We start from the raw sequence: 9,763 nt of genomic DNA, 5'->3' as shown, positions 1-9,763 counted from the left end.
CCATGAGTTGATCTTAGGAGTAAGAATGAGGGTTGTTTAGGATACTTCCAGATGTTCCAGAAGTCTGTTAGGTGACTGAGATTATTAGTGATGATGTATGAATAATATTATGATGCTTTATGATGTATATGTTAATGTAATTCATTCCTCCAATGATGTTAATGCTTTCAAGCACTATTATATGATGTATCTTGCTGTTATTCAATGCTGTTGGCAGTAATGTTTAGAAGTTGCATGAGTCGGTCTATGTTGTAAAGATTTAAGAAGTTGTCCATGTTTATGGAATTGTTAAAGATGTTCACGTTGTAGTCTAAGTTGTAGGAAGATTGAGTCCATTGCATACTCATTAAAGATGGGGGCTTGAGGCCCAGCGGCTTAATGCTCAAACGACGTTGGGGGCTTGAGGCCCGACAGCTTAATGCTCAAACTATGTTGGGGGCTTGAGGCCCGACAACTTTATGCTCACTAAGTTGAAGAGCCTAATTACGCTCATATTATGTTGGGGGCTTGATGCCCCGAATGGTACCACATGCATTTGCATATCAAGAAGTTTCACGATGATTTAAGTTGTTAAGAGTTGCGTTGTCAAGTTGAGTCGCATTGTCAAGTCAAGAGTCGAGTGGAATATGAAGGTCTTTATGATTATGATTATGATTATGAAGTCGATTATGAGTTTGATTAAGAAGTTTCTATGATGATTATAAGATGATAAATGAGTATTGTAATTGATGTTTACGATGTTTGATGATGATGTTTGATGATGATGTTTGTTTATGATTTAATGATGATATTTGATATGATGCTAAGTGATAAATGTTTGATATGTTAATAATGTTTTATGTTGTTAAATGCATTTGATGAATTATATGTTTAATTTATTGACTGTGAAATCTCACCCCTTCTGCTTGAAAATGTTGCCCTTCGTATGGGTAACTTGCAGGTAATCAAGATTAGCTGCAGTCGTGGGTGACTATCTCTCACTGTGTCCTTAGGTGCTCTGATACGTAACGGGATGGGGGCTTGCTTTTACTTCTATTCCTTGCTTTTATGAACTTTTTATGAATAAAAATTGACTAAGACTTATGAGATTTCTGATGAGGCCTGCGTGCCAAGACTTTTATTATGTTGAATTATTTTCCGCTGCAAAGTTTCAGATTTTATGATGTTGAATTTGAAGGATAATTATTATTATCTACTTTATGACTTTCAAGAAGTATGTGACATTCCGTTTATGATTTAAATACTCTGATTTATTATGAAATTTTTAAGTTGGGAAAACAGCGTGTTACAATTGGTATCAGAGAAGGTCGGTCCGTCCAGCCAAGTAGTGAGTCGAGTTGTGTCGTTTAGCAGTTTGAATACCATTATTATGTTATTCTAATTGTTGTCTGTTGTGCAGAGAAGAGAACTGGAGGCTGCATATTTTATCTGTTATAAGAGAACCAGAATGGCTGGAAGAAATGATGCTGTGATTGCTGCTGCGTTGGAAACTGTGGCCCAAGCTATAGGACAACATCCAAATGCTGGTGCTGGTGTTAATGCTGAAGTGAGAATGTTGGAGACCTTTCTGAGGAATCATCCTCCAACTTTCAAAGGAAGGTACGACCCTGATGGAGCCCAGACATGGCTCAAAGAGATTGAGAGAGTTTTCAGAGTTATGCAATGTACTGATGATCAGAAGGTGCGTTTTGGCACGTACATGCTGGCTGAGGAAGCTGATGACTGGTGGGTGAGCATTCAACCTACCCTAGAGCAAGATGATGCGGTTGTTACCTGGGCTGTGTTTAGGAGAGAGTTCTTAAACATATATTTTCCTGAGGATGTTCGCGGAAGAAAAGAAATCGAGTTCCTTGAGTTGAAGCAAGGAAACATGTCGGTGACAGAGTATGCGGCGAAGTTTGTGGAGTTGGCTAAGTTCTATCCACACTATACTGGAGACAATGCTGAGTTTTCAAAGTGTATCAAATTTGAGAATGGTTTGCATGCTGATATCAAGCGAGCCATTGGTTACCAACAAATCCGTGATTTTTCTAAGTTGGTGAGCAGTTGCAGAATCTTTGAAGATGACATTAAAGCTCACTATAAGATTGTGAGTGAGAAGAGAGGTAAGGGTCAGCAAAGTCGCCCAAAGCCCTACAATGCTCCTGCTGATAAAGGAAAGAGAAGAGCTAATGATGAAAGAAGGCCGAATAGGAAAGATGCTGCTGCTGAGATTGTTTGTTTTGCTTGTGGCGAGAAAGGCCATAAGAGTAATGCTTGCACTAAGGATATTAAACGGTGCTTTCGTTGTTGCAGTAAAGGACATACACTTGCAGAGTGTAAGCATGAAGATGTGGTGTGTTTTAACTGCAATGTAGAGGGTCATATTGGGTCTCAATGCAAGAATCCGAAGAAGACTCAGACCAGAGGGAAAGTTTTTGCTTTGACTGGTACTCAGACTGAAAATGAGGATCGTTTGATCAAAGGTACTTGTTACATTAATGATACTCCTTTAGTTGCTATTATTGATACTGGTGCTACGCATTGTTTTTTTGCTTTTGATTGTGCTTATAAGTTCGGTCTTGCTATGTCTGATATGAATGGAGAAATGGTTGTCGAAACTCCAGCTAAGGGTTCGGTGACCACTTCTCTTGTTCGTTTACGGTGTCCCTTGTCTATGTTTGATCGTGATTTTGAGATTGATTTAGTTTGTCTACCTTGAGTGGAATGGATGTGATTCTTGGTATGAAATGGTTAGAGTACAACCATGTTCTCATTAATTGTTTTAGTAAGTCGGTGTGTTTCTCTTCTGCTGAAGAGTAAATTGGAGTAGAATTCTTGTCTACTAAGCAGCTGAAGCAGTTAGAACGCGATGGAATATTAATGTTTTCTTTGATGGCATCCTTATCTTTGGAGAATCAAGCAGTGATTGATAAGTTACAAGTGGTGTACGATTTCCCTGAAGTTTTTCCTGATGAAATTCCCAATGTACCACCGGAGAGAGAAGTTGAATTTTCTATTGATCTTGTTTCGGGAACGAAGCTTGTGTCTATGACACCTTATCGTATGTCAGCTTCTGAGTTGGCTGAGTTGAAGAAACGGTTGGAAGATTTACTTGATAAGAAGTTTATAAGACCGAGTGTTTCACCTTGGGGAGCGCCGGTATTGTTGGTTAATAAGAAGGATGGTAGTATGAGGTTATGCATTGACTATCGACAGTTGAACAAAGTAACTATAAAGAATAGATATCCACTTCCAAGAATTGATGACTTGATGGATCAGTTAGTGGGTGCACGTGTGTTCAGCAAGATTGACTTGAGGTCGGGTTATCACCAGATTAAAGTAAAAGATGAAGATTGAAGGTGAGAAAAACACAAGAAGGGGGGGTTGAATTGTGTTTTGGAAAATTCTTAGTTTCTCCTAAAAACTGAACACACTGATCAGAAGCTAAGTGAAACAGCTTCTGAAGTGATAATCAGAATCTGAACGCAGCGGAATAAAACAAAGAGAGAGAAGAAGAAAGACACAAAGCAATTATACTGGTTCCTTCCACAATAAGGAAGTAGTCTAGTCCCCCTTGCACTTCCAAGGAGATTTCACTAGAATGTAATATCTGATTACAATTGCTCAAGCACACCTGCAAGAGACTTCCTTTGCTCAAGCACACTTTGCAAGAGTCTTCCTATGCTCAAGAACACAATCAAGAGACTTCTCTGCTCAAGCACAACTGCAAGAGACTTCTATGCTCAAGCAGATCTGCAAGAGACTTCTAATCAAAATTACACAGAAAATTGTTTAAGGTTGAACACTTGATATACAATCAGAGGTGCTCACAATACAAATCAGATACAGACTCTAAGACTTAAGAATTTCTAAGATATTACTTTGAGACATAGAAATTCTAAGTGAATGCAGAACAATTTTAGCAGAGGTTTGACACTTGTAAAAATGTTGAGAGTCTTTTGTTCAGCATTCGAGTTCTAATCTCTAAGTCTTCACTCCTTTATATAGAGGTGTGAAAGAGACGTTGTGAAATTGCCAGCACATCAAAGAGTCGTTGTTGAAGCTTGATCTTTCACCAATGATCTTTTGCCTGATTTGGTTGCTGTCCTATGAAGAGCCAATTTGAAATCCATTCCTATTGTGAAGGAACATCTTTGCAGGCATAGCTGTTATTCTGGAGCTGTTTTCTTGTCCTGTAGCGTGGACACAAAACAGAGTAGTGCAGAAGGTGGTTGTACAGTTCATACAAAGTACAATGTCAACGCTTTTTGAAGATAAGGTTCCAAAGCCTTCAAATCTTCACCAAAATGACAATTTAGCTTTCCACTAGTCTTCTGCAGTGTTTTCGAATCCAATAGACATCTTTTGAAGTGTTGATCTTTGAATCTTCAACTTGTGGTGATAATCAGCTTCTGATGAGCTTCAGCTTCTGATGAAGTCGCTTCTGAACTATCTGCTTCTGATGACTATCCGCTTCTGAAGGCTATCCGCTTCTGTTGACTTTCAGCTTCTGATGACCTTCAGCTTCTGATGACGTCATCATTCTTCAGGAGCACTTTTGTCTTCAGATGCTCTATCATTTCAGATGCACTTCTTTTCAGATGCTTTCAAGCTTCCTTTTCTTTAGTCCATAGCTCTCTTTTTGTTCTTCAGAACATTTATATGATGTACATTTTTTAACTATAGTCATGTACACTTGAACAAATATTAGCTAGTCCAATTTACAATTTTTAATACCTTGTTATCATCAAAACTCTTTAAGGTTCATTGTTAAACACATTTTGTTCCAACAATCTCCCCCTTTTTGATGATGACAAACAATAGTATTTAAAATTGATCAATCATTGAGCGCACAATAATATCAGAGCTTTAAACAAAAATTAATTGAGAAGTAGATTATATATAAGAAGAGTGGTTCAATTAATTTTATTTGAAATTTGATACTCCTTCTTTCGTTCATAGCTTATACCTTTCAGGTAAAAATGATAGAAGTTTTTCAAAATAATTTTCAAATATCACATATACTTCCCCTTTTGTCATTAGCAAAAAGCAAATAAGCAATCAAGTCAAAAAGATTGAAGAAAAACTCAAACATGAAGAGAGTATAACTAAAATCAGAACCTATAATCCTATCAAAAATATAATCAGAGCATAAATAAATTAGTAAATCAGAGCAATGAATATGTATATGAACAAAAATATCCAAGCATTATGAATCAACTCAGAGCCTCAATAAAGAGCTTCTGATGGACTACTGCTTCTGAACTAACTTCAGAACCTAAAATCCTATTCAGGAGCAAGCAAACATTTAATCAGACACAAAGTGCATGTTCAAATTTTTCTTTATAAAATCAAATATTTCAACAGTTAAAGGCTTAGTAAATATATCAGCCCATTGATTTTCAGTATCAATGAATTGTATATCTAAAATTCCTTTTTGAACATAGTCTCTGATAAAATGGTGTTTGATTTCCATGTGTTTATCTCTTGAATGCAAAATTGAATTTTTAGACAAACAAATAGCAGCAGTATTATCATAATAAATGGGAATATTGTTAGCAGTTATCTGATAGTCTTCCAACTGATGTTTCATCCAAAGTAGTTGTGTACAACAACTTGCAGCTGAAATGTATTCTGCTTCTGCTGTAGACATAGCAATAGTTGTTTGTCTTTTGCTAGCCCAGGATATAAGATTATCACCCAGAAATTGACAATTGCCACTGGTTGATTTTCTTTCAATCCTATCACCAGCATAATCAGCATCACAGAATCCAATTAGCTTATAATCTAAGGATTTCCTATAAAGGAGTCCAAGATTAGTTGTTCCTTTCAAATACCTGAAGATTCTCTTGACAGCAGTCATATGAGATTCTCTAGGATCTGATTGGAATCTTGCACACAAGCATACACTGAATAAAATATCTGGCCTAGATGCAGTGAGATATAACAAAGAACCAATCATACCTCTATACAGCTTCTGATCAACTTTAGCTCCTTCATCTTCTTTGCTTAAGGTGCACGTAGGGTGCATTGGAGTGTTCATCACTTTACAATCTTCAAGCTTGAACTTCTTCAGAAGCTCCTTTGTATACTTTGATTGATGAACATAGACTCCATCTTTGCATTGATTAATTTGAATGCCCAGGAAGAACTTCAGCTCTCCCATCATGCTCATTTCAAATTCATCCTGCATTAACTTAGAAAATTCCTTGCAAAGAGATGCATTAGTAGAACCAAATATTATATCATCAACATATATTTGCACAACAAGAATATCTTTCCCAAGGGTCCTTCTGAAGAGTGTTGTATCAACCTGTCCTCTTTTAAAATCATTTTTTATTAAGAAATTACTTAGTCTATCATACCAAGCTCTGGGAGCTTGTTTCAAGCCATATAGTGATTTCTTCAATTTAAAAACATGGTCAGGATATTTAATATCCTCAAATCCAGAAGGTTGCTTGACATACACTTCTTCTTCTATGACACCATTAAGAAATGCACTCTTGAAATCCATTTGATATAATATTATGCCATGATTAACTACATAGGAAAGAAGTAACCTGATTGCTTCCAATCTTGCAACTGGAGCAAATGTTTCAGTGTAATCAATGCATTCTTGTTGACTATACCCTTGTGCAACAAGTCTGGCTTTGTTTCTTGTTACTTCTCCTTGCTCATTCAGCTTGTTTCTGAATACCCATTTTGTTCCAATAATGTTCTTGTGCTGAGGTTTGGGTACCAGATCTCACACATCATTTCTTTGAAATTGATTCAACTCTTCTTGCATAGCTAAGATCCATCCGTCATCTAAAAGTGCTTCATCAACTGTTGTAGGTTCAATCATTGAGATCAGTCCAATCATTGATTCTTCTTGTCTAAAGAATGATCTTGTTCTTCTTCGACTATCTTTGTTTCCAATGATTAGTGTTATACCCTAATTTTGGACCTAAAAATACTAGCTCCAATCTTCTTTCTTGTATTTCAAGTCATTTGATGTGTCCTTGATCAATTGCATCTTTCTCTGCATTTTATTGCAATGTTATTTGCAAAATTCATGAAAAAGGGTATTTTAGTCATTTCCTACATTCAAACTCATTTTAATCCTTGAAGATTGCTTGAGTCTTTTCAATTGGTTTGTGTAAGTACTTGCTTCAATCTCATGTCAAAATCCATTTCAAAAAATTGCATTTGAAGTCATTTTGAGTCAGTTTAGCCCCTAGGGGCATTTTAGTCATTTCCTGTGTTAAGATTCTTTTTAATTCCTAAAAATTGTCTCTGAGTCTTTTAATTTGCTTGTATAAACTCTTGCTTTATTTCCCTATTAAAAACCGTTTTAAAAATTGCATTTGAGTCATTTTAGTCCCTAAGGGCATTTTGGTCATTTCACATGAAATTTTGACAGAGAGAGGTTACTTTGAAGTACCTCATTTGTGTAATTAGTTCATTTTAGTCCTTTGGTCGATTCTATTTTTAGTTTCACTTTACGTTAATTTTCAATTTACTTTTTTAATCAATTTTAGTTTTAATTGCATTTTAGTCCTCAAAGTCTTGTTATTTGCATTTTGGTCCTTTGTAGTTTGTTACTTTGCAGGTCAAAGTTGGTCAAAGTTGGTTAGGGTCCAAGTGCCACATGGCATCATATCATTGGGCAAGCATTCCTTTCATCACCTATATAAGGGGTCCCATGGGTCAAGGTCAACACACTAACTAATTATTTCAATCATTTTCACAAAAAATCACAAAACTTTTTCTCTCAATTTTTCCCTCCCATTTTCTCACCTCTAACAAACTTTCACATCATCCATCACCACCCTAACTAACTCCCTCCTCCACCTTCAACCACCCTAACAAACTTCCACCACCATAACTAACTTCTTCCACCACCTTCAACCACCACAACAACCTTCAACCACTATCAAATTTCATCTCAAACCTCCATAACCACCTTCAATCTTCATCCCTAACCACCACATTCACCAAAAAAACCTCCATAACCAAACTGTTGAATCCTCTTTCTCCTACGTAACAAACTCAGTTACGTAGACCCCACCTCACCGGAAACTAACTCTCGCCGCCGCAAAACACCATTTTCACCGTCAGAGTCTCATTCCTCCGATTCTTGATTCCATTTTCTTCTTCTTTTCTTCAAAATCTTCAACTCCATTCAATTCCTCTCTCCGCAAGAAACAACACATTGAAAAACATGGTACAAATTACATCAAGTCAAATCCGAGTCTCAGCACCAAATGGAACCAGATCGGAGGCAAGCTCAAACCGTAACAGAACCGAGACCGAATATCATCGCAACTGAACCACAATCGAAGCTGAAGCAAGGAATCCAGAAGATGAATCTGAACCGAACTCGAGCAGCAACGTGAAAGAGGAAATCGAAGGTGAAGGAAAGAAGATCGCTGGATTCGCGAACGTGAAGAAGAAGCTGAGGCCGAGTTGCTTGGAAAGAGAGAAGGATGTGACCGAACCTTCAACAGATTGAACTAATCAAACCGTAGAGAAAGAGGTAATGATTCTTTACATCCTGTTTGTTCATATTTTCTGAGAAATTTTCGAAGTTTAAGCATAGATCCAGGATGTTTTAAGACTGGTTTCGAAATTTAATTTGTGGATTTGTGTTCTATGCTAAAAAGGATTTGCGAATATGTGATTTATTTTGGAAACGATGGAGTTTTAGTTTTCGACGCAGTGGTGCCACCACCGGCCACCGCGTCGGAATCGTAAAACTCGCCGGAAACAGAGGTTGAAGATGACCGCTGTTGTGTTTGCAATGAAGAGAAGAGAGCAATTTGTTTTTAACGTGAAACTGCTTTTTGTCCTTCAAACCAATTTTATACTCCTCCTATTTTTGTTTAACCCATTAACCCACGGATCCAAACTGACCCAGTAGGGTTTACCCAAGCCCATGCGCGTTTTGCTCAGCCCAATATCCATGCTGTTTTCTTGCTTGCTGCATGTACTCCCAATATGCTTGCTACACCCCCTGCCATGCCTAAAAGCTCTTGGAAAATTCCACAAAATTTCTAACGATTTTCTTGTGTCTTTTGATGAAACTCGATGCTGTTTGCATGTTGAATATTGATTAGAAGTGAAGGGAAAATATTTTGGTGTTCTTGTTAATTCAATACTTTGATTCTTGTTAAAATTGTGTTAAAAACTCTTAAGTGTTGGTGCACTTTTTCTTGTAGTAATTTTGGCACTTGAAACCTATCATTTAAGATGTGGGTTCATGCCAAAGTTCACTTCAAGATCATGTGTAACCTTTCCTTACTTGTAGCTTACTTTTTGTTAACATTTTTTGTGAAATTGTGATGTGATTTTGAGCTTGGATTTTGGCACATGATTGTAGTCTTGAACTTGTAATTTTTGGAGTGATCTTGTCCTTTATTTTTGATGTATACTTGCTGTTTTGTTTGTGTGAATTTTGTGGATCCTTTGTGTTGTGAATAATGTGAAAGTCTCTTGCAAAAATAAAAGTGTATAAAAAGCTTGAAAGTCTTGTAAATTTTGGCATAGTTAAATCCCTAGATTCTCATGTTGGTCCTCTTGAAATGAGTCATCTAAAATTCCTCCAATGTTATGAGAACCTAGGCTTTGATTTGTGTCTTAGCTTTTACATTGAATTCCAAGCTCTTTTAGCACTTTTTGTCAAACTTGATTGGTTTACTTTTCTTGCAAGTTACAATAGCTTTACTATGCATTTTGGTACTAGTTTCTATTTCATTTGTGCTACTAACCCCTTTTGTTTCATGTCTCATTTCCATAGCAT

General features: G+C 36.8%; 1 protein-coding gene across 1 annotated transcript in view; it reads left to right on the top strand.

The window, feature by feature from the left end:
• The first annotated feature begins 1,447 nt into the window (after positions 1–1,447).
• Positions 1,448–9,763, top strand: part of LOC146938823 (uncharacterized) — a 50,148-nt gene continuing 41,832 nt past the window's right edge. The window contains exon 1 of the mRNA XM_085749692.1: positions 1,448–2,632. Coding sequence (XP_085605818.1) covers positions 1,448–2,632 — 1,185 coding nt within the window. The remainder of the gene's footprint in view (positions 2,633–9,763) is intronic.

The sequence above is a fragment of the Medicago sativa genome, chromosome 3 (assembly GCF_051527215.1).
Source record: "Medicago sativa cultivar Bolivia chromosome 3, Bolivia_mono, whole genome shotgun sequence".
NCBI classification, from domain to species: domain Eukaryota; kingdom Viridiplantae; phylum Streptophyta; class Magnoliopsida; order Fabales; family Fabaceae; genus Medicago; species Medicago sativa.
Note: the sequence above shows the minus strand (reverse complement) of the source record. Positions and strands in the feature narration are given on the sequence as shown.